This window comes from Hyperolius riggenbachi, chromosome 3, assembly GCF_040937935.1.
Source record: "Hyperolius riggenbachi isolate aHypRig1 chromosome 3, aHypRig1.pri, whole genome shotgun sequence".
Taxonomy (NCBI): domain Eukaryota; kingdom Metazoa; phylum Chordata; class Amphibia; order Anura; family Hyperoliidae; genus Hyperolius; species Hyperolius riggenbachi.
Window position 1 is genome coordinate 440,281,356 of NC_090648.1, and position 27,169 is coordinate 440,308,524.

Below are 27,169 nucleotides of genomic sequence, written 5' to 3' on the forward strand. Positions count from 1 at the left end.
ATCTGCTGTCACACGCTGCTGTCCCTGCTGGACCCTACCACAAATGTGTATTCTCATGTCTTGTTGTATTAATCATGTTCTGTTGTACTACTCTTGCTCTGTTGTACTACTCCTGTCTGTTGTTTTTGACTCTTTCTATGCCATCAATGTGCCAAATCCAATTCTGGGCATGGCCCACCAGTGCTTGGCGAAATAAAGGTATTCTGATTCTGATTCTGATTCTGATTAGTCCTTGGCTGAACAACATGTTCTGCTCTGTGGAGAAAGGAGGGAGCAGATGAGTGAGCACAGCTTCCCAGCAGGAACTCCCAACAGGCATTGGGCAACAGCGAATCATCCTGCTAAATCATCAAAGGGGAGGTCAATGATACCTCTACACACTTTTGATTTATGGCCTAGAAAATTGCAAATTAATCGTGTTGACTGAAGAAAATGTGAAGTGCGTACATAGCTTCACCATGATCTGAGATCAGCTTTATTAATTGTAAATTTATTTTTTCCCGAACAGTCTAGCAATCCTTATCCTGCTCTACCTCAAATTTCTTCCCCAGCTTCAGAAGCTGCCTATACTGAGGATAGCAGGATATGGAAATGTAAGTAAGCTGAGCATTCACCAGAAATCCATAGTGCTATCTTCCAATCCACAAGCTAAGTCTCCATAAAGAAGTCATACTGGGCAATAAAAAGCTAGCTCGTGATTTTCCAAAATGTTTAACATAAATTATGCTTATGCCAAGAACGGATATATATTTTCTCTAGTCTCATGTATTACAACCAGTGTCAAGTAAATGCACAAAAGAAAAAAAAATCAGCAATAAGCAATCAATTTTCTGCAACTGGTAAAGGAAGAACGCCTGCTGATGAAGAGACATATACAGCAAAACATAGCAACACTTCTACTACTTCAAACATAATAACAAAAATAATTTGTTTTTCTCAAGCTAATTTTCTTGATTCCCTCAACCCTCTCCAAGTCCACAAATAGCAGCTGCCTCTTCTGTGTGCTGCAGCTTCCCCCCATTCTGTATGCAGCCTCCTCTTCCCTTTGTAACATACATGTACAGTGACCCCTCACTTTCATGGGCTACTCCCTATCTGCAGGGCTCTCCTTCATATGCAGAACTACTCTTCATGTTCAGCCACCCCCTTGCACAGAAGATGCCCTAGACCATTGCCTATGTGGCCTTTGAAGAAATCCAAACCTGCTTGTAAAGCATATATAAAAGCATGTTTACATGGGGTTAGTAGTGCAAACTTAATCATAAATGCATCATGTCTCATTACTCACAGGCCCACCATCATGAATGTATGCCAAATGCAGAGCAGGATTGTTCACCAGGCAACATAGGCAGGTGCTTGGGGCCTAGTGGGTGCCAAGAGGCCCATCTGCCACCTTCTTGCCTAGGGCCCTATTGCATTTTAATCCACCTCTGGCCAAAAGTTTTCTAATATGAACAGAGATGCCTCTTGATCTTTTATAGAAAAAGCCACAGAATCAAATAAGCAAAAATGCCAAGTGGAAATAAAATATATAATACAGACGAAAGCATACTAATAATGGTGATAATATGATTTTAAAAAATCCTTAAAATGTACAGTATGTAATCTCACCTGATTTGGTTCATTCAAACTGTTGGGCTGATTTTCCTTTAATAGTTCATGATGTTGGGGAAGATGTCCATCCCTTGTGAAGGATAGATCATATATCCCGGGGGATGGGAAACAAGGTGGATAGCATGGACCTTGTGACTCTGGTGGGGCCATCCTGACTTCCATGTATTTTAATGTGCCGTCTGTGTTCAGGTAAAGGGTTGGCTTATACTGATCTGTGTAGTTATTAGAATAAGATTTGCTTGAAAAACAAGACCCACAGCTGCTATTATAATAACCTTTTCTAAGGCACCTCACAATTAAGATGACAAAAGTTACGATGGAAACCAAACTGATGGCCACAAGAGAAATGATAAGATATAAGGTCATGTCTGGTGTTGAGTTGGAATTTGTAAGAAAATCATGAGACTTTGGACTTTCCTGCAGACTATTCTCCAGGATATTTACAATGAGGCTGACAGTAGATGTCAGTGACGGCTCCCCATGGTCACTGACTGAGATCACAAGTTGATGCTCTGTGTTATCCGTCTCCTGTAATCCTCGCAGTGCTCTGACTTCTCCTGTATATTCCGAGATGTGAAACAAAGCAGGGCTGGCTGACTGGACAAGACTATAGTTGAGCCAGGCATTGTGGCCAGAATCTAGATCCACCGCAGACACTTTACTCACTAAATATCCAGCAGAAGCAGATCTGGGGATGGTCTCCTGAGCCATGGCCTCACCGGATCTCTCTGGGTATAATATAGAGGGAGAATTGTCATTTGTATCCTGGATAAATAAGAAGACTGACACATTGGAATACAGCTTTGGGGATCCCGAATCTTCCACTCTTGCTGTGATCTGCAGAACTTGGAGCTGCTCATAGTCAAACGAGCGCTGGGCATAAATATTGCCGGTGTCGGAGTTCATGTAGACAAATGAAGAGGCTGGAGAGCCATCTATGTGGCTCTCAGCTATGGAATAAATGAGCTTTGCATTGTCTCCCTTATCTGGATCTACAGCAGATACTGTACATAACAGTCTGCCAGGCTCATTGTTCTCTGATATGAAGGCATTGTAAGCAGCCTGTAGGAACGCTGGAGGATTATCATTAACATCAGAGATATTAATGATGATTGTAGTCTGGCTGCTTAATGATGGAGATCCCAGATCAGAAGCAATCAGTGTGATGGTGTATTGTGAGATCTGCTCCCTGTCCAGATGTCCACTAGTGACCAGGGAGTAACGGTTTGACATGGGCTGGCACTTAAAGGGTAAATCTGGTGAAATTTCCAGTTTGACGTCCCCATTTCTGCCAGAATCCCGGTCCCTGACTGTGATAAACCCAACAGCAGTCCCCACTGGGGCATTCTCAGGCACCTCATTTACTGTAGAAGTAAATTTAATTTCTGGAGTATTATCATTTACATCGACAACGTCAATCTGGACAACACATCGCCCTTCCAATGCCGGGACACCCCTGTCTACTGCCCTGATGGATAATTCATGCACATGAGCTGCTTCAAAATCAACAGCATCCTTAATGAATATTTCACCCGTCTGTGGGTTTAAACCGAATATTTTCTTTGCTTTTTCTGCAGTGCTACGATGGAAGGAATAGTCTATCTCTCCATTGCTCCCTTCATCCAGGTCTGTGGCATTCAGCTTTATTACAGGGGTCTTTAAAGCAAGGTTTTCCGATATACTGATTTTGTATACTGACCGATCAAAGACTGGTGCATTGTCATTAATATCAAATACGGTTACAGTAATCTGGGCTGTTCCCGACCGAGGCTTCTCTCCTCCATCAATGGCAGTGAGGGTGAGAATATGTTCTTTTCTCTCTTCCCTGTCTAGGATTTTTTCTAACACCAGTTGTGGAATTAGACTCCCTTCATTCTCATTAGAAACAGACAAAGAAAAATATGGATTTTTATTTAATCTGTACTGAGCTACACTGTTCACCCCAAGATCTGGATCCAGTGCTGTTTCTAAAGCTATCCGAGCTCCAGGGCTGGATGTCTGTTCAATAATTTGGATTGCCTGGTTAGCAATAGGAAATATTGGGGAATGATCATTTATATCTAAAACTTGAATGTCTACATTAAATATTTCCAGTGGGTTCTCTGCTACCAGCTCTAAATGCATCAAGCAGTCTGAAGCCGACCCACAGAGGCTCTCTCTATCAATCCTCTCTTGTACAGTAAGAGCCCCATATTTCTGATCAACAGAAAAATATTTGCTGTTTCCCTCAGATCCCAAATGCAACCTTCGATTACTAATAGCTGCCTGATTCAAGCCCAGATCCTGAGCTACATTTCCCACTACAGTCCCTGCATCTGACTCCTCTGCCACAGAATAGCGAAGCTGCCCAGAGACCCAGCCCCAGCTACACAGGAGAAAGGAGAATGCTACTTGCCAAGCTTTTAAGCCACCCTGGATGTTCATATTACAATGTCTTTCCTTGAGATGTCTTCAGATTCTTCACTGTCTTTGCTTGAAGTGTATTATCCTTGTGGTCTTTTATAATCCAAAATAAGGACATCCTTAGATAAAATCCCAGGAAAGGAGTAAAATCCTTGCTCTGTGCATGACAACAGCATTTGTCCGAGCAGCAGCTCTTTGTGTGAGCGAGGAGAAGGGGTGGGAGGGTGGATCACTGAGCCAGGGGGAGGAGAGCGTAGAGTCAACATGAACAGATCCAAAGCTATGGCTTAAGAATCTATCGGATGACAGGCCTGCCCTCCTGTGGCCAAATATGCGAACTTCAGTTATTCTCACTTTTCAATGCAATATATGCAGTATTTTTTCTAGAATTTCAAAAATATATGTATTATACTAATACTATGTGACCCACCAAGTTAATAAGTGTATATATTTTTGAGAGATTGTAATACATTTGCCAGTTTGTATGTGATTTTAATAAATAAGTCACTTTTACAAAAAGTAATCATAATTCATTATATTAACCACTTGCCGACCGCACACTCATACCGCGCGTCGGCAAAGTGGCAGCTGCAGGACCAGCGACGCAGTTCTGCGTCGCCGGCTGCAGGCTAATTAATCAGGAAGCAGCCGCTCGCGCGAGCGGCTGCTTCCTGTCAATTCACGGCGGGGGGCTCCGTAAATAGCCTGCGGGCCGCTGATCGCGGCTCGCAGGTTAAATGTAAACACAAGCGGAAATAATCCGCTTTGTTTACATTGTACGGCGCTGCTGCGCAGCAGCGCTGTAAGGCAGATCGGCAATCCCCGGCCAATCAGCGGCCGGGGATCGCCGCCATGTGACAGGGGACAGCCTGTCACTGGCTGCACAGGACGGATATAGATTGCAAGAGGGGAAAGGTATGAGAGGGAGGGGGGGAATTTCGCCGTGGAGGGGGCTTTGAGGTGCCCCCCCCGCAACACCCAGGCAAGGCAGGAGCGATCAGACCCCCCCAGCACATCATCCCCCTAGTGGGGAAAAAAGGGGGGCGATCTGATCGCTCTGCCTGCACCCTGATCTGTGCTGGGGGCTGCACAGCCCACCCAGCACAGATCAGCTAAAACAGCGCTGGTCCTTAAGGGGGGGTAAAGGGTGGGTCCTCAAGTGGTTAAAATATCTGTATTGTTGAATTGCCTATTTCTACAGCTCTTTATCCATAGGTCAAAAGTAGGTAAGGGCATTGAATACAACTCTATTCTAGAAATGACATTTGTGATTGATCCACTTATGGGTAAGAAAAAGGTAAGCAGAGGTTCCTTTAACACTGCGCCTCGTATGTTCTGTTGCAGTGGACAATATAATTATATCGCTATGGTACATTCACATTGGGTGAGGTGTGTTTTGTCTGAGTAACGCACTGTGTATTTACTTGATAATGTATGCGATTACAGCGGCAGTACTTTCAATGTACTATGATTCACTGTATGCATCTCATCGCACCCCTAATGTGCCAAGACTTTTCCCCACCATTGTGCTGCAATGTTATAGCAACGCAACATGCATAATATGAAAGGATCTTTAGGCCACATTCACAGTGGGGCATTGTGTTATGTTCCCTGTATAACAGGGATGCAATTTAATGGTATGAAAAAGTCATATCACGCATTACGGCCGCATTGCGTCGCATCCAGTGAAGCATACAGTGAAGTATGCTTCACTGTACCTGTTAAAATACGTGTTTAGCGGTGCATTACCATACCGCAACCCGTTGTACCATTATGCACCCACCACACTGTGAGTGTTGCAGCTGCGTTACAAAGTGCCCATTGCACTGCAATGCACCACTGTGAATAGGGCCTAAAGGTGGCCACATACCGTACAATTTTTAAAATATCTTTTTAATTAAAGAATTGAAATCATTTTTTCTGACTGATTGTAATATTTATAAAATCTGATCAATGTACCACACACGCGTGTTCAATTTTTACCTAATTATGAGAAAAAATTAATTGAATTTAATTGAAAACTCTGAGAAAATGTGCTTTTAAAGTATATATAAAGAAAGTGACAATCTACCATACACCATTAAATTTTCATAGAAATTGATCAGAAAAATCCAGCACTCCTGATAGAATTTTATCGAATAAAAACTGGAAATCCGATCGGGTTTCTTGCTCGAATAAAAAAAGCTGTTGATTTTTTGGAAATCTGATCGTTTCCATCAAATTGCTAGCTGCATGTACTATGCAATCGCCACCGATCCGCGCTGATTCGCTGCTACTCGCCTCACCGCCCCCCCCCCCCCCCCCGTGCCAGGCAGCGCTGAGGGGTGGATCGGGACTCCTGATGTCATCACGATCGTCACCATGGCGACGGGGAAGCCAAGCAGGAAATCCCGTTCTGAACGGGATTTCCTGCTTGCTCTGATCCCTGGAGGCGATCGGAGGGGTTGAGGGGATGCTGCTGCTCAGCGGCTATTATGTAGCTAGTGCTAGGCTAGCAACATGATTTAAAAAAAAAAAATAAATAAAAATAGTGCTGCGTTGCCCCCTGGCGGTTTTAATTGACCTCCAGGGAGGTTAAGTGAGATGCTCATTTTTACCACTTACATGCAAGCTACATACCACTACAAATTGGGTCAACCCAAATGTGCAGCAACTGCTTTTGACTCACCAAAATTCCATGGTGCACACAATTTTCATTAACGTCAATGAACTACATTGAGGTCAGAAAAATTATCATTGCAGTGATCAACTCTAATCACGATGCACAGGCTGTTAGCGTGCATATTTGAGCTGTACAGAAAGTAACATGAGACCTTATTGAAAACAGCCACATCATACAACGGGATTACTCATCCCAGCATGACATTCATTAAGCAAAACCTCAAACTCAGTTACAACTTTTATTTTAGCTTTTAAATATCAAGGAAAAGAATAAGCATTGGCAAGCTACAGAGTAAAGGTGTCCATGCCCAATGCGGCAAACAGATACATTCCTCTCTGATCTGAATCTGATCAGGGAGGGATCGATTCCCTGCACACACGGCACAAAGATTTTCAATTGATTTTACAATGAAACCTATTGAAAACCTACAAACTGCAGCATTGCACTATTCGATACCGAACAACACTATGGGCCATTGATCTACTGCCACTTCCAGACCCCAGCACATCCAATCAACTGAAATTTACTATCCGATCTTAATTTAGATCAATATTTTCTAAATCTATCGAAATTACATTTGATATGGCTCGGCAGTCACAAATAACCAACAGATTTGATCACGGTGATTTGTAAAACTAACAAACAGTGGGGTTTCTAATACAAATTTGACCAAACTGTAGGATCACCTCGGTCTGCCCTCGGCTTTTCATTTGTGAATACCCACAGATTTCCTGACTCCCTAACCTCTATTCATCCTTTAACCCCCACTGTGAGGTCTATTACTTGATTTTAATACCAGTGTCTGAAAGTCACAGGATAAAGAAATAAAGAACAGTTAAAATGATCATAAACATATGATGTTTGCCCTGCTCCTGTACCCCACATTTCTCACAGCCCGTGACTCTATAGCAGTCAATATGGAATGGTTGCTATGGCTATTGCTTTGTCTTGTATTATCAGCCATACTTACGTCAACCATACTAATATTTTCATTAGTAATGATTTGTTTAAAGAGAACCTGAGGTGGAACACATTTGTAAAAGCAAACATGCTACCTGATTCGGGGGGCAAGCTGGATCAGGCAGCTGCAATAACCACTGCGCCTGCTCCCCATAATCCCAAAGTTTTTTTTATTTTTTTTTAAACAGAGCACAGAGAGGTAGGGGAGAGACTGAGCTGGGCCATTGAGACCAGGGGAAGAGACCAAAGGGGGCGATGCCTCTCCTGCGAGGTAGACCCCTTCACCTGTTAGTCTACCGACAAGCTAGTTGCATGGAGCTGGGGGACTGAGAGCAGCGTGGAGGGGACACAGAGCCATGGCACAGAGGAGGGAACATGCTTCTGCGTCCCATGTGCCCCCCTCACACACACACACACACACACACACACACACACACACACACACACACACACACACACACACACACACACACACACACACACACACACACACACTCTGCCTCAGGTACATTTTAAAGGGGAAACAAGGTAAGTAGTAAAAAAGCGGAAAAATTAACAATCTTATCTCTCACCTTGCTTGCATCAATCAAGCTGCTTGTATAGGAGGAGGTGTCATTGTCTTTAACAAAATCCTTTAACTGTGGAAAATCCAGAGACTGCAGGTAAGCAGAGTCACGTTGCTGTGGGGCTGGGGGCACATTAGTTTGGTAACATTGTCCCTGGGCTCCTGGAGGGACCATCCTGACTTCCATGTATTTTAAGGTCCCATCTGTGTTCAGGTACAGAGCCGGCTGGTACTGATCCATGTACGGTTTAGATTCTGATTCACCTAGAAAGCAGCAGCTGCTGCTGTAACCATAACTCTCCTTCCTCAGACATTTCACCAGCAGTATAATAAATGTCACAAGAGAAACTAAACTGATTGCTACCAAGGAAACTATTAGATATAAAGTCATATTTGGTGATGATTTGGCATTTGTAAGGAAATCCCCAGATTTGGGCCTCTCTACTACCACCTCATCTGCTATACTGACCAGCACAGTGACTGTAGTAGATAATGGAGGATCCCCATGATCACTGATAGAGATAACAAGCTGCTGCTCTGTGTTTTCTGTTTCCTGCAATCCTCGTACAGTTCTGACCTCTCCTGTATGTTTAGACACTTGGAACAATGAGGAGCTGCCGGGGTCAATGAGGTTAAAGAGCAGCCAGGCATTGTGACCAGAGTCCAGATCCACTGCAGACAGTTTGGTCACCAGATATCCGGCACTTGTAGATTTTGGGATCCTCTGTTGTACAATGAGATCCTCAGAGTGCTCTGGATACAGCAGGGAGGGGGAGTTGTCATTTGTATCCAGAATGAATATACAGACAGGGACAGTAGAAGATAACTTTGGTGACCCAGAATCCTCCACCTTTATGGTGATCTGTAGAGTCTGGATGTGCTCATAGTCAAAGGAACGCTGAGCATATATGTCACCAGTATTAGAATTGATGTAAACAAAAGAGGATATAGAGGATCCATCTATCTGGCTCTCCACTATGGAGTAAACCAGATCAGAGTTATCACCCTCATCTGCATCAGTAGCAGATACTGTACATAGCAGAGTCCCCGGATCACTGTTTTCCTTAATGAAAGCATTATAAGTAGACTGTGTAAATGCTGGTGCATTATCATTAACATCAGACACCCTGAGAATAACAGTGGTCTTACTGGACAGAGCAGGAGAGCCCAAATCAGTAGCTGTCAGCTCAATAATATACTGTGATATCCTCTCTCTATCCAGATTCCCATCAGTGACCAGGGAGTAACGATTTTTATTAGTTCTAATTTTAAATGGAAAATAGGGAGAAACCTCCAGTCTGACCTCTCCATTTTTTCCAGAATCTCTGTCGCTTACAGTGATAAATCCCACAACCGTCCCTATAAGTGAATCTTCTGGTATTTCATTTGTTAGTGAAGAGAATGAAATTTCTGGTACATTATCATTCACATCTTCTATTTCTATCTGAATCTGGCAGTTTCCTGTTAGCCTTGGAGATCCCTTATCTACAGCCCTGACTGAGAGCTCATAAAAATGCATTAATTCAAAATCCAGAGAATCTCTTATAAATATTTCTCCACTCGTTTGTCTTAAATCAAAATATTTTTTAGCAGAGTCAGTGGTGTGACCATCAAAATAATACTGAATTTCCCCATTCATACCCTCATCTCGGTCTGTGGCATTCAGAATTAGCATAACACTGTCTAAAGGGATATTTTCCTTTATGCTTAGTTTATAAACTGATTGGTTAAACACGGGTGGATTGTCATTTATATCTAGGACTGATATTGTTATATGGCAGGAGCCTGATCTAGCTGGTTCTCCACCATCTATAGCTGTGAGAATAAGATGGTGATCTGATTTTTCCTCCCTATCCAACACCTTCTCTAATATCAGCTGAGGAATTACAATTCCATCTTTACGATTCTTTACAGACAATGAGAAATAGGGGTTTGAGTTTAATATATACTGACTGACACCATTAATGCCAACATCCAAATCGTCTGCGATCTCTAAGGCATATTGAGTACCTGGACTTGTCAACAATTCTGTAATCTCAATAAAATGATCTTTAACTGAAAATGTAGGAGAATTATCATTAATATCCTGAATCTCTACATCTAGACTAAACAGCTCTGAAGGATTTTCAGCCACCACCTCTAAATGCAACAAACAGCTCACACTAGATCCACACAGGCTCTCCCTATCAATCCTGTCATTTACAGTCAAGCCTCCATTGTCCTTATTTACAGCAAAATATCTTTGGTATTTGTCAGATAATAAATGTAACCTGCGCTGGGCAAGCTCTGCCTGTTTTATGCCCAGATCCTGAGCTACATTTCCTAGCCATGTCCCTGGATCAGACTCCTCCACAATAGAATAGCGAAGCTGCCCAGAGACACAGCCCCAGCTACACAGGAGAAGGGAGAATGCTACTTGCCATTTCCAACAAAGAGAGCAGCCTCTGATGTCCATATCTCACAATATATCCTTGGCATTTGATGTAACATAGATCCTTTTGTAATCCAGAAGGCTTCCAGTTGATGAATTCCTGATTTCACCCCTTAAAACACAATCCATCCACAGAGACAAAGATCCACGGCATTCTGTTCTGTGTGCAGCAGCTCTTCTTTGTGTGTGAGAGAGAGGAGATGGGAGGGTGAATCACTGAGCCAGGGGGAGGAGAGCGCACTGCTAGCCTGCACAATAAAGCTAAGTATGACAAGCTTGCCCTCTTCTGGTCAATTATGTGAACTTTACATAGAAATGAATAAATGAAACCCAGGTAATATACCAAGGGCTTGATTCACAAAGCGGTGCAAAGTGTTTGCACGCCTGTGAAAAGCCCTTTATCACGCCTAAACTCAGTTTAGGCGTGATAAGAAGAAACTCGCGCGATCTCCCGCGCGCAAAGTTTTGCGCGCGTAGCGCACCGCGCTGCGCGCGCAGTGTGCCGTGCTTCGCGCGCAGCGTCCATTGAGCCCTATGGGACTTTGCGCGCGCAGCGCGGTGCGCTACGCGCGCAAAACTTTGCGCGCGGGAGCTTCGCGCGAAGAGCAGCACAAATCGGTGATAACTCAGCTTTGCACCGCTTATCACGCCTAAAGTCTTTTAGGCGTGATAACTGAGTTATCACCGCTTTGTGAATCAAGCCCCATATGCTGAACATGATTAAATAAAGAATATACATGACTTTAGTGGAAGCTGATATACTACCTTACATTTTTTTCTATATCTGGAAAGCTGCACATTTTTGTAAGCAATCTTTTTCTGTGCTATAGTCTCACAAGTTCTGGAAAATCAGTACAATAATTGTGGCAAAGATATTGTGGCTAATAATAAAAATAATAAATGTATTGCTTGTTAAACATTACATTTTTAGTATTAAAAATTGAAGCATTACAATGAAGAATAAATGATTTGATGGCATTTATAAAGGAAATGTATATTATTTGTATATATTTTAATAAGATGTAACTCAACGATAATTCAAAGTGTTGATAGAAACCTGTAGTGACAAGGATACTGGTGTGTTATTTGTATTCCTTTTAAGAGATGCAAGTTCCCTGGCTGTCCCGATTCTTGGCTTCCGTCCTGTTTGGGTCACACGCCTGCTACAAGGTGTGGTGGGCAGCACAGTGACATAGTGGTTAGCACCCTCCCCTTGCAGCACTGGGTCCCTGGTTTGATTCCAGGATGGAGTTTGCATGCTCTCACTGTGTCTGTGTGGGTTCCCTCCCAGCACTCTGGTTTCCTCCCACATCCAAGAACCACAAAGATAATTTAATTGACTTCCCTCTAAAATTGGCTCTAGACTATGATACATACATAAACATAAGACTATTGGATTAGGTTAGAGTATTAGATTGTGACCCCCTCTGAGGGACAGTTATGTGACAATATACTTTGCACAGCACTGCAGAAGATGTTGATGCTATATAAATACAAAATAATAATAATAATACAAGCATCCAATCAATGGATGACAGCAGCTGCACATTCCATATTTTGGTTAGTACAGATTGCTTCTTAAAGAACAACCGAGGTGACACGTGACATGATGAGATAGACATGGGTATGTACAGTGCCTAGCACACAAATAACTAGGCTGTGTTCCTTTTTTCCCCTTTCTCTGCATGAAAGAATTAAACATCAGGTATGCAAGTGACCGTTTCTGCCTGAGTCGGTACAACCATGACTGATAAATAATTACAGCCATAAAACTTTTTTCTGTCAGTAAATGGCTTCTGAGAGCAGGAAAGAGATAAAAAGGTTCAATAATTCATACATTTTAGCTCTGACATACTTGAATGAAGGTGTCATTGAGCAGAGACAATTAAACAGTAAAAACAATAAAAACTTAAAATCTAGATTTAAAAATAAAATGAAAACTGTGGGATATCTTAAAAAAGTCATTTTTAGCAGAAGGATGACAGATACAATTGTTTTTCTCATCAGTTTATTTTCACCTCGGATGTCCTTTAATACTTTCGACAGTACAGAGGAGGGAATAGATTCTTAATTAAAGTAACGCAAAACCTTCTTGTCAGCCTGAAGACTGCCATTATTTAATCTATTGCATGTCTGAAGTCAGTTCTTAAGGAGCTATTTGCATGTTTTTCGGTGATGAAGGTACCAAATCATTCCTCCCTTATACCCTTGAAAAGGCTCTCACATAGAGATGCACAATTTATTAGGAAGTGAACATATAAATATCTAGAAAATGGTGGGTTTTTGAGGCCTGAAGACCTGGAGCTGCTACTCTGTTCAAGCTGTGTGTTTTCTTGTTCCTCAATCCCATAGCAAGTCCATCATTCAACTCAGACTGACAGAAAGCAATAGACTCTCACTGTCTGTGCCATGGCATTACATGCATTCCGACTGTAACCGATACTTTAGTAACAATAACAACAATAACAATAACATTTATATAGCGCTTTTCTCCCTGGGGACTCAAAGCGCTGTGACCCTGCATTATGCAGTCTCAAAGGCTCGGGAAAAGAGGTGAGTTTTTAGCCTTTTTTTAAAGCTGTCCAGAGAAGGAGCCTCTCGTACTGATTGTGGAAGTGAGTTCCATAGAGTAGGGGCTGCATAGGAAAAGGCCCGAGCACCAAATGTTAAGTGTATCCTGGGAATAACCAGCTTCATCTTGTTGGCAGAGCGGAGGGTGCGTGGAGGGGCATAAAGTTCCAATAGATCCGCTATGTATTTGGGTCCCATGTGGTGTAGAGCCTTGAATGTCAGCAGGCAGATCTTAAAATTGATTCTCCATTTTACTGGCAACCAGTGAAGAGTTTGCAGTACTGGGGTGATGTGTGAGCTGCGGGGGGCATTGGCTAGGAGTCTGGCTGCAGCATTCTGTACTAGCTGTAAGGGGCGCAGAACCTTATCTGTAGATCCGATTAACAGGGCGTTGCAGTAGTCTAGGCGGGAGGATACAAATGCGTGAACCAGGGCAGGAAGGTCTTCAGCTGGGATTAGGTGTTTTATTTTCGCTATATTTCTTAGATGGAAGAAGGAAGACTTGACGACAGCTGATACCTGCTGTCTGAGTTTTAGATTTCCATCCAGGATCACCCCAAGGTTTCGCACAGAGTCTTTATACTGTACAGTATCTCCCCCAATTGCTAGTTTGAGGTGGTGAGCGTTTTGAACTTTATCCATCATGTGTGGACCACCTACCACCAACACCTCTGTTTTGTCAGAGTTCAGCCTCAGCCAGCTGGTGTTCATCCAATTTTGTAAATCCACTAGACACGCATTTATGGATGCTGATGGGTCTTGGGTGCCAGGCTTGAAGGACAGATACAGTTGTGTGTCATCTGCATAATATACAGTAATATACAGATGATTTGAAACTATGCAGTAGATAGTATATTCATCATAAGATCTGTGCATTTTTAAAGCATTTTTTTAATGCTGCATACATTTATTTGTGTATTTTATACACAATGACTTTTCATCATTCCCAGTTTTGTTTTGCCAAAAATACCTTCAATATGACCCTTATTTGGAAAATCAAGCATAGGTCCTACTTGGATGCAGAGAAGGATTATAGGAGGGTGAACCCAGTTATCCATAAAGTGGAGAAGAAAAAAGAGTGCTTTGGGAAGGTTTTAGCTTGACTTTGTTTTGTGTGTTTTTTTGCCATATACTAAAGAAGTTGGGATCTTGGTTGGCCAGAATCAATGACTATTGATAGAATATTGACTATTGATAGAATTAAAAAAATTGTCAGACCTATTATGCTTGTGTTTAGTACTTTGATGCACGTTCATCAAGCCACTTGCACCAAAAAAGGTTCGTTTTTATTTCCTGACCCATCTTGGCCCCATCCCCTCCCCAATATGGCAGTGCACACCCACTTCCACCCCTCTTCTCATGTGACATTGCTCCCACACATATGATTTATGCCCAGACTGTGGGCAGAAGCGCCCACCCCATGACAGTGTTGAAGACTGCTCTGCACAATGACTTCATCATGCACCTGCACGTTTGCACAAAGGGCGAGGTGCCAAGAGAAGGGAAGCCATAAAGAACCCCTAAAAAAATGAGTGGTAGGCAGCAATGAGGTATAAGGGCCATGTCACAAAACAGACTTGTTGCTGCTACTAGCCAAAACTACCAAGATACTTACCAGTTGCTGCTAATTCTGTCCAATGCAGTAAATAAGAACTATGATAGTGATGTATCATAGTTCTTATTTACTGCATTGGACAGAATTAGCTACTGCTTCTCTTGTGTGTTATAATTCCTGGCAACTGCATGGAATAACATTAATAGCAGGTGCTTATTATCTTAATAGCTGTGAATAGTAGCTGCAGCTAATTCCCTTGTGTGATATGGAACTAATGCTGCTCAAAAGCGACCTTCCTGCTCACTGAGGGAAAATAGGTACCATTTAATATCTCTGTTTACATTCACCTAGTGTAGCGTTCAGCTACCAGAATTCTAAATGCGAGTAAATGACAAAAGTTCACAGGTGGGAATCTGCCTGAATTGCTTCCCCATTTATAAACATATCCTGTCTGTATAATTATTTGTAGGTTTCATGATAATGACAGAATACTAATACATGGTTTATTGTTTACACTAAGAAAAAAAACTCATAATTAGTCCTGCACCTCTGCATTCAATGCTGATGAAATGCTGCAAATGCATGATAAGAAATAAAGACAAATAAAAGTGAAAAGAGCTAAAGGCCCGTACACATACCTGAAGGCAGCTAATAACGACTGCCTCAGCCGATAATCAAGTGTGTGTATGGCAGCCGGCGACCCCCGACCTGCGAGCAATCGGCCAGGCTAATCTACTCACTGCCAGCGACGCTGATCTCCTGCTGATTCCATTGCTTGCACTGCTCCCCTGCATGCGGTGTGATGTCACAATCATGCCGCTTGTCGTCCCTCCATCGTCCCCCACATAGCACGTAGAAACGCGTGGGTGTAGCCTAGCACAACAATGTCGCCCGAGGGGATCAGGTCCTGATCCCAGATGGGCAACATCCATCAAAGGTCAAAGGTGTACGAGCCTTAACCTCCCTAGTGTTCTGGACGAGCTGAGCTCGGCCAGAGACGCTAAAGGGCACCGCTCAGGACCTACTGGGCCGATTTTGCTAAAAAAAATTTTTCAAACACGCAGCTAGCACTTTGCTAGCTGCATGTTTGCTCCAATCGCCACCGCTCGTCGCCAATCTGCCGCTACCCGACGCAAAAGAGGGCCCCCCCCGCAGACCCCGTGCGCAGCCTGGCCAATCGCCGCCAGGCTGCGGTTTGGGGTGGTTCAGGAGTCCCTGTGATGTCACGACATCGATGACGTCGATGACGCCACTCCGTTGATCGCCATGGCGATGGGGGAAGCCCTAAAGTAAATCCCATTCAGAACGGGATTTCCTTATGGGCGCGATCGCCGGCGGCGATTGGAAGGGTGGGAGGGAGGCTGCAGGAAGGGGAGAATCATGTAGCTAGCGCTAGGCTAGCTACATGATAAAAAAAAAAAATTGGGCGAAAAAACCCTCCTGCGGCCGCACGGCCGTGGGAATCAGAACGCCCAGCAGGTTAAGACCTTGAAGCAGTGAGGACTGGTTAAAAGAATTTTAAGCAGGAATCAGCATACTTTGTTAGTTAGTTGGTTTACTGTCAGTACAGGTACAAAGTGCCAACTCATACTGTACATACTAGAGGTGATATGCCTGCATTATAAAATTAGATTAAATTTAGTAATGCAAGAATACTGCAGTCTCGATTAGGACCTCATCTTGAGTGTTCAATAATTGCCTATAAATTATTTATATATTTTTATTAAATAAATATTTTTATTAAAATGCTATCTCACCCATGACTTATATTCTTAAATGAAAAGACAACTGAAGTGAGAAGAATATGGAGGCTGCCATATTTATTTCCTTTTAAACTATACTAGTTGCCTGGCAGCCCTGCTGGTCCATTTGGCTGCAGTAGCGTCTGAATAGCACCAGAAACAAGTATGCAGCTAATCTTGTCAGATCTGACAATAATGTCAGAAACACCTGATCTGCTGTGTGCTTGTTTAGGGGCTATGGCTAAAAGCATTAGAGGTAGAGGATCAGCAGGACAGCCAGGCAACTGATATTGCTTAAAATGAAAATAAATATAGCAGCCTCCATATCCCTCTTGTTTCAGTTTTCCTTTAAGCAGAGATACTGGCATCTTTACTGCTGATTGAATTATGGTGTAATGTTTACTTTTTTCTCCTCTGTGAAGTGAGCAGGAGCATCACATGATCTCCCAGAGTGCTTTGGGGCAGAGGGCTGCAGGAGATCATGGCCTAGCCTAAACACCACTGGGAGGGCATATTGCTTATCTGACTCTAAAAACAGGAAATAATGAAGATAAACACTTGAAATTAAGAAATATATCAATTTAAAGGATGGGAATAAAGTTTAGAGTCATTTAAACACTTATTTTAGTAGAAAAATACTATTTTTTATTTACAGAGATCTGTACATCAGTCCTGAAAGAGGGACAAATGAGGAAGAAAGAGGGACAGATGGGCAGAGTTCCCGAAGAGAAGCTGTCCCTCCAAAAGAGGGACAGTTGGGAGCTATGCACACACGCGCCCGCCCGCGCGCACACACACACACACACACACGTGCGCACACACACACACCACATACACATACACACACATACACACAAACACGCACACACACGCGTGCGTGCACACACGCGCACACATACACACACACGCGCACACATACACACACACACACACACGCTTTGAAGACTTTGGCTATGAACATTATTGTATTTTTCTCTGTTCTCCTGTTCTCTGCTGTGTTCATATAAAGAACAACAGGATTTTTTTTCTCAAAGATCAGTAAAGCTGGAGGATGTTTTACCACAAATAATCTGACTATGACCCAAATGTAGTTGACATTTGTCTTAATATTTAGCAAGCTTCTATTACTAAACATTAACTCTGATGATGAGCTTTTATGTCATGTTACGATAGTTTAAACCAAGGCTAATAAAAATATGTACCGCAGTATAACACTTACTATAACAAAATAGTCCCTACATAACACATGGAAATAAAGCCACAAATTTCAGCATAAAGAATTTAAAAAAAAATAGCAAGAGGACAATAAAATATTTAACCTGCATGAAAACTTTCACCCACGTGATTTCTACTATTTTTTCCTCATATTTCTGCGTCACTCAAAATTACGCAAATCCTATGATTATTTACTGAAGATGTTATTCTGTCTATATTCAGGATTAACACGTAATGGAAGAAAATAGTAGCGGAGGAATATTATCTCTCACCTTGCTTGGATCATTCATGCTGCTGACAACTGAGTTGGTATCGGCATCTTTAACCAGTTCTCTTAACTGTGGAAAATCCAGAGACTGCAGGAAAGCAGAGTCCCGTTGCTGTGGGGCTGGGGGCACATTCGTTTGGTAACATTGTCCCTGGGCTCCTGGAGGGACCATCCTGACTTCCATGTATTTTAAGGTCCCATCTGTGTTCAGGTACAGAGCCGGCTGGTACTGATCCATGTATGGTTTGGACTCAGATCCAGTAAGAAAGCAGCAGCTGCTGTAACCATAACTTTCCTTCCTCAGACATTTTACCAGTAATATAATAAATGTCACAAGAGAAACTAAACTGATAGCCACAAGGGAAACTATTAAATATAAAGTCATATCTGAAGATGGTTTGGAATTTGTAAGGAAATCCCCAGATTTGGGCCTCTCTACTACCACCTCATCTGCTATACTGACCAGCACAGTGACTGTAGTAGATAATGGGGGATCCCCATGATCACTGATAGAGATGACAAGCTGCTGCTCTGTGTTTTCTGTCTCCTGCAATCCTCGTACAGTTCTGACCTCTCCTGTATGTTTAGAAACTTGGAACAATAAGGAGCTGCCGGGGTCAATGAGGTTAAAGACCAGCCAGGCATTGTGACCAGAGTCCAGATCCACTGCAGACAGTTTGGTCACCAGATATCCGGCACTTGTGGATTTTGGGATCCTCTGTTGTACAATGAGATCCTCAGAGTGCTCTGGATACAGCAGGGAGGGGGAGTTGTCATTTGTATCCAGAATGAATATATAGACAGGGACAGTAGACGATAACTTTGGTGACCCAGAATCCTCTACTTTTATGGTGATTTGTAGAGTCTGGATGTGCTCATAGTCAAAGGAACGCTGAGCATATATGTCACCATTATTATTAATGTAAACAAAGGAGGATACAGAGGATCCATCTATCTGGCTCTCCACTATGGAGTAAACCAGATCAGAGTTATCGCCCTCATCTGCATCAGTAGCAGATACTGTACAGAGCAGAGTCCCCGGATCACTGTTTTCCTTAATGAAAGCATTATAAGTAGACTGTGTAAATGCTGGTGCATTATCATTAACATCAGACACACTGAGAATAACAGTGGTCTTACTGGACAGAGCAGGAGACCCCAAATCAGTAGCTGTCAGCTCAATAATATACTGTGATATCCTCTCCCTATCCAGATTCCCATCAGTGACCAGAGAGTTACGGTTTTTGCTAGTTCTAATTTTAAAGGGCAAATCTTGGGATATATCCAATTGTATTTCTCCATTTTTCCCAGAATCCTTGTCTCTCACATTAATATGTCCTACAGCAGTTCCCAATTGGATATTTTCTGGTATCTCATTGTGTATGGAGGTATAAAAGATTTCAGGAGCATTATCATTCACATCTTCTATTTCCACCTGAACCAGGCAGTTCCCTACCAATCTGGGCAACCCTTTATCTTCTGCTTTAATTGACAATTCATGAAAATTCACTTCTTCATAGTCTAGATTTCCTTTTATTAAGATGTCTCCACTCTGCTGATTCAAATCAAATAACTGTCTCGATGATTCTTCAGTGTGGCTGCTAAAATAATACTGAATCTCTCCATTTGCTCCCTCATCCAGATCTGTAGCATTTAATGTTAATATGACAGTATTTAACAAGAGATTCTCCTTCAGTCTGACCTTATACACTGATTGATTAAACACAGGTGGATTATCATTAATATCTAACACCTTTACTGTTACATGACAGGAACCTGATCTAGCTGGCTCTCCACCATCTATAGCTGTGAGAATAAGATGGTGTTCCGATTTTTCCTCCCTATCTAACACCTTCTCTAATATCAGCTGCGGAGTGGGAGTCCCATCCTTACGATTCTTCACAGACAATGAGAAATAAGGATTTGTGTTCAATATATACTGATTAACACCATTAACACCAACATCCAAATCCTTTGCAATTTGTAAAGCAAACTGAACACCAGGACTTGTTACCAATTCTGTGATCTCAATAGTATGATCTCTAACTGAAAATGTAGGAGAATTATCATTAATATCCAGAATCTCTACATCTAAACTGAAATGCTCTGAAGGATTTTCAGCCACCACCTCTAAATGCAGCAAACAGCTCACACTAGATCCACACAGGCTCTCCCTATCAATCCTGTCATTTACAGTCAAGCCTCCATTGTCCTTATTTACAGCAAAATGTCTTTGGTATTTGTCAGATGATAAATGTAACCTGCGCTGGACAAGCTCTGCCTGTTTTATGCCCAGATCCTGAGCTACATTTCCTAGCCATGTCCCTGGATCAGACTCCTCCACAATAGAATAACGAAGCTGCCCAGAGACACAGCCCCAGCTACACAGGAGAAGGGAGAATGCTACTTGCCATTTCCAACAAAGAGAGCAGCCTCTGATGTCCATATCTCACAATGTTTCCTTGGTATGTGATGTGACATAGATCCTTTGTAATCCAGAATGCTTGTAGTTGACAAATTCCTGATTTCATCCTTTAAAACACAATCCATCCGCAGAGACAAAGATCCACGGCATTCTGTTCTGTGTGCTGCAGCTCTTTGTGTGTGTGAGAGAGGAGATGGGAGGGTGAATCACTGAGCCAGGGGGAGGAGAGCGCTTCAGCTAAACTAAACAGATGTAGCTATGAAGCTGAACGTGCCAAGTCTGACCTCTTGTGGCCAATAATGGGAACTTCACAACTCACATGAAGAATTCAAAGCTAATGCATTCAATTTTTTTAATAATTAGAAATACATTTTTAGTATTGTATAAAATGGTCTATTCCTCTTATTATTATATTAAAAAGATGGTTTTGATTTTATTTTAGGATATTTTAAAGCTTGAGATATATATGTATTAGGCATCTTTTTAATTGAAAAAGATTAGTGAGAAGGCAACATTATACTGTAACTAGCTGGTGGCTTTTGCTATGCTGCATGGGAGCAGGCAAGCTCACTATCCAGTTTCTAAAAAAAATAAAAATTAAATAAATAAATCTATGTATCAGGAACTACATTACCAGAAATCATAAAGTGATGAGATGCTACGAGTTTTACTCTGAAACTTTTTTTTGCTAATATTGAAGTTTAAAATATGTTTCTGTATTGCAGGTGTACCTGAGACAAACTAAGTCTTAGGTACTTACCTGGGGTTTCCTCCAGCCTTGTTGAGACCACTCAGTCCCTCGGCGTCTCCACGGGCTGTGCAGGCGCATAATGCTCCCGGCCATAGGAGGACAAAGGGGGAGCATGCGAAACCAGGCTGCTGCGACAAACTGCAACTCGGCCGGAGTACCAGACCATCCAGCGGGGAGACAGGAGTGGCCCAGGGAGGTGGCGAGGGATCAATCGGACTCAAAGGGGCTGGAGGAAGCCCCAGGTAAGTATAAAACCTAAAACTTAGTTTATCTCAGGTTTCCTTTAAGCTCTAAATTATACATACTGTACCTATGAATAACATTCTGTAAATGACATTAGAACAGGTTAATTAACTGAAACCTGAAATAAGGATGCAAGCTGCTAATCCTTTTTCAAATTGAACTGCTCAGTGGAAAGCTCTGAAAATGGTATATTCATTAATCTATTAATGACAGCCTAATTAAAGTATGCCAGTGGCATCCAGTATTGTACAGCTATTTTGCAAGCATATGCTTGGACCCTCTCTGTCAGGTCATATAGCCTGAGCCACCAATAGCATTGATGCTCAGCAAGTGCCCATAATCACTTCAAATCCAAGTAGAATATCCCTTAAAATATATAATGGAATCATTTTAGTGCACTGATTTTTTATAAGCTGCCCCTACCCCTCATAAATGGTTTTAAATGATATCAAATTATCTCGCCACGTACAGTACAGTATAGTTAATATGTTTCAAATTTTCTGAGTAAATATTAAGTTGTTTTATTTTGGGGATACACTTTTTAGTTACTTTTATATTTTTCGCTTACGTACGTATGCAAAAAAAAAAATAAAAAAATATATATATATATATATATCATAGCACTGGAGTCTCAGGTTGAAGGCCTTTGACACATTGCGATCAAGTAATAGCAGTTGCTGGTGAACCATAATGTGTGCTATGAAATCACAAAGTAATGGATAGGCAGGTATTTCTATTAATATAGTCATTGGGATTTTCCTGCATTGCAGTGGATTGTCACTTACTGCATCAGGCCCCATGGACCACTAGAGTGTAGGACTGTTCCAGTCAGAAGTTTCAGCAAAGCGAACTGCAATCAGACACTACGCATCACAATCTGTGGTTAGGAGTTGTTGATTTTATTACTGCCCCCCCCCCCCCCCATCCCTAGTATACATTTTTGTTTGCCCACTGAAATAAATTTCCATAGAGATGAAGGAAGAGGACTTCTTGCAGCACATGCATATAGCAAGTAATAGAAGTTAACCATCTTAGACGCTTAGGTACCTATACATAAATTACAGGTCAAATTTACACTTCTTCCCACTCCATATCCCAAAGCATCACAAATATAATCTGTGGCTTACTTAAAAAAAGGCTGAAGTTTATTTATGATAAAACTGCATGACATATTATGTGATGTATCTCTTCCCAGAACTCGCTCCTAATTGGCTGTATCAGTTCAATTAATGCTGAGCCATAATGTGACCTTGTTGGCCAATGAATCAGCAGGAAGAAATTCTGCCTCCATATTGTAAACAACTAGTGGTTGATTGACCACTACTGGGAGGGGCTTAGACTAATTGTCAAGTGCAAGGTTCTCTGTGGCCCATTGACTTTAGCCTAGATTTCTCCACATAAAAAGTAGTAAAGCTCTCCTAGCAAAAAAAATCTAGTGAAGCGCCTCAATGCATTTTTATAAATAGGAAATAATTTTAACACACCTTAATAAACAGGCTACTTACATGCTCATTCTTGTGCTTTAGTGAGGAACGTTGTCAGAGAAAGTACGTAGCTATTGTGTCAGTACTCCCAACCTGCACACATGTTCCACATCAGTGATGTACTCATTGAAGTTAACAGATTAAAATGTACCTACAGCTATACAATAAACATTTACTGAATTCCATCTTGTAAACAAAGAATTTACCAAACGGCCTACAGAATTACCCACAGACACTCATGACTACATCCTATTCTTCAGTTGTCACATTGTAGTGCGGGCCTAAACCCAGGACTTCATCTCTGCTCTAAAATATAAGCAACAGCATAATATAATTTACTGAAAAACATTTCTTTGTTACTGCTCACAGATCTCCTCAGAGATAGTGCAGATCTGTTACTTCCTGGTTTTCTGGGAGCATATACAGAGTTAAACCTCTTGTGTTTACATGTAGGCACAGACCCATAGCACAGATCAGACCAGGGCCAGATTTACCATAAGGCACTGTAGGCAAGTGCCTACAGGCGCCTGATGATGGAGAGGTGGCTCAGTCCCCTCCCGGAGCACCTCCCTCATTCCCTATTCAGAGTCCTGATCAGAGCATAAATGAGAGGTTACTCACCAGGCTCTCAACATTCCAATGACAAGATCTCCCTTCAGTCAGGGTCACCACTAGCTCCTAAATACTGAGGTTCCTCTAGCTACCTAATAGTAATTGGCACCTGTAGCTCCCTATGAAGGGCAAGGGAAAAAAGGGATAAATGTCAGCTGGGACAGACAGCACACTTGCAATGCAGTTCAGTGGGGGGTTTGCAGGTTAATGGAGGGCGAAGTTGAAGGTGTCAGGAGATCTGTGCCTATAGAGTCCTGTCAGGTAAATCCGGGCCTGAATCAGACAAAGGTGTAAGCTCAAATTATAATTACTTATTACTTCCAGATAAGAGAGAATTAAACAGCCTATTCTCTCTAAAAGCAAACAGGGTTAGTTGTTCTGTGTTTGCCTTCTCTCTTATGCATTTAGTGCAAGTTTAGGTCCTCTTTAAATGCAGATAAATTAATTGCACTTGTAAATTAAAACCAAAATTGTCATGCTATTTTAGATTTTGGCAAAAAAATTGGGAAAATACTCTATATTTTCGCAATATGGTCAAAGGAAATTAATTTTGCTTTCTGTTGCGAAAATTTTACCCCGAAAATTAATAAAAAATTTGAAAAGTCACACAACCGTATTACAAAATGATTTTTTTGCTGGCATTTTTGCTTAAAAGAATTTTACATTAAAATGTATGCAAAAGTATCATAATTTTCTCTCATCACTGCCTCTGAATAATCTCAGCTGACATGTAGTATAATAAATAAGTAATGGTGAGGTGACCTTCAATGAATAGTTTAACAGTATTATTCACACTGGACTGGGCCATAAAAAGAGGGTAGTTGTACTGCATCTACAAAAATATATTTGAATAAGAATAATAATAAAAGTGGTGTGCTTTAGAGAGCTTTGCTTGATAAGGTGAGCATAAATAAGACAAGAAGAGCTTACATTGGATAGCACCACTGTAGACTGAAAATGAGTATAGATAGATAGATAGATAGATAGATAGATAGATAGATAGATAGATAGATAGATAGATATAGACAAACACACACACACACACACACCTACACGCACATGCACAACATACCCATACAGGAACACACACACACACACACACACACACACACACACACACACACACACACACACACACCACACACACCACACACACCACACACACACACACACACACACACCACACACACCACACACACACACACACACACACACACACACACACACACACACACACACACACACACACCACACACACCACACACACCACACACACACACACACACACACACACACCACACCACACACCACACACACACACACACACACACACACACACACACACCACATACCACACACACACCACACACACACACACACACACACACCACATACCACACACACACCACACACACACACACACACACACACACACACACACACACACACACACACACACACACACACACACTGACACACACACACACACACACACACACACCACACACACACACACACACCACACACCACACACACACACACACACACACCACATACCACACACACACACACACACACACACACACACCACACACCACACACACACACACACACACCACATACCACACACACACCTCACACCACACACACACACACACACACACACACACACACCACACACACACACACACACACACACACACCACATACCACACACACACCACACACCACACACACACACACACACACACACACACCACACACACCACACACACACACACACACACACACACACACACACACACACACACACACACACACACCCCCCACACACACCACACACACACACACACCACATACCACACACACACCACACACCACACACACACACACACGCACCACACACACCACACACACACACACACCACATACCACACACACCACACACACACACACACACACACCACATACCACACACACACCACACACCACACACACACACACACACACACACCACACACACACCACACACCACACACCACACACTCAATGAATATCCTAGTACTCTCAATAAAAGTTATTCTTCCCAAAATATTCACTGCATCAGTCTGCAAATGATTGTTAATGCTTCCCTAAGGATGCAATGACACTCTGCTTGCAACAAATATTGATCACAACCCACAATCTACATGAAGGTCTAAAATCAAAATCACAGTGTTATGCACTAACATTAAATCTTGTAAAAAGTCTGCTACAAGATGTGAATAGCCTCATATATTGACAGGGACAAGAATCAAAATGACTAAAGTTCAATAGCCAAGAATAATGATGATCAGTCAATACAGCAATAAATGCTATTAGCATAGAAAAATATAATAAAATAGTTAAAACTAATATAAAGTGTTTACTGTGTTCATAGAGCAAGCACAAAATATCATTGATTGCTACGATAGGAAGGATGGTGATACACAGGCAATATAGACTAATCAAAATATGACAAAAACTGGAGTGCAATGACCTTATGATAGCATGGTATCCTGAGGGTTTTCAAAATTAGATATAGACGTTGTGGGTACTGAGACCCTGCGCATTATGTAGTCACAAACACCATTCCTAAATAACTTAAGCTTGGTGTAATTGCCTTCTTAAAACAGAAGGACATTTGCAATAATTCAACTATAGATGAACATTTGTGGTTACCCACAATGCACTACCACTAAATATGCAAATTATCCCTTTTCGCCCTTGTTAAGCCAAGCAAGCATCCAGAACTGCTGGTATATAGCAAGCCTATAGCTTTAAGTTTTACACAGCCATATCAAACCCAAATGTAGACAGCCTGTTTCGGACTTTTGGTCCTCATCAGTACATGGCAGGGATTGATAAGGCTGTATGAAATAGGGCTTGGACGAGTACAACAGAGTAACCAAGCAGCTCAGGGTGACCCAAACTACTAGGAATGTCTAAATAACTTAACATTTTAAAATAGTTTTTATTGAGGGTAGTGTTATGTCATTTGGATGTGGATACCTGAAAGGCTATGTTCAATGCACATATGAATACATGCAAAACTTTTAGCTTACAAAAATTTACAATAGGAGGCATGTTGTTTCTCACCTTCCTTGGATCAGTCATGCTGCTGGCAACTGAGGAGGAGTCAGCATCTCTGACTAATTCCCTCAACTGTGGAAAATCCAGAGACTGCAGGAAAGCAGAGTCACGTTGCTGTGGGGCTGGGGGCACATTAGTTTGGTAACATTGTCCCTGGGCTCCTGGAGGGACCATCCTGACTTCCATGTATTTTAATGTTCCATCTGTGTTCAGGTACAGAGCCGGCTGGTACTGATCCATGTATGGTTTAGACTCAGAACCAGTAAGAAAGCAGCAGCTGCTGCTGTAACCATAACTTTCCTTCCTCAGACATTTCACCAGCAATATAATAAATGTCACAAGAGACACTAAACTGATTGCCACAAGGGAAACTATTAAGTATAAAGTCACATCTGATGACGGTTTGGAATTAATCAACAGACTACCAGATTTGGGCCTCTCTACTACCACCTCATCTGCTATACTGACCAGCACAGTGACTGTAGTAGATAATGGAGGATCCCCATGATCACTGATAGAGATGACAAGCTGCTGCTCTGTGTTTTCTGTTTCCTGCA

General features: G+C 42.0%; 1 protein-coding gene across 41 annotated transcripts in view; it reads right to left on the reverse strand.

Annotated features, from left to right (window-relative positions):
• Positions 1 to 27,169, reverse strand: part of LOC137564200 (protocadherin gamma-C5-like) — a 669,033-nt gene that overhangs the window by 159,449 nt on the left and 482,415 nt on the right. Inside the window, exon 2 of one of the 41 annotated variants that reach the window (XM_068277726.1) lies at positions 17,991 to 18,557. The exons of 36 other annotated variants lie outside the window; for them this stretch is intronic. In XM_068277726.1, coding sequence (XP_068133827.1) covers positions 17,991 to 18,557 — 567 coding nt within the window. Of the gene's footprint in view, positions 1 to 1,611; positions 4,210 to 8,211; positions 10,812 to 17,990; positions 20,579 to 26,618; positions 27,154 to 27,169 lie in introns of those variants that run through there. 4 more of the 41 variants (XM_068277766.1, XM_068277735.1, XM_068277722.1 and 1 more) reach the window with 4 other exon arrangements.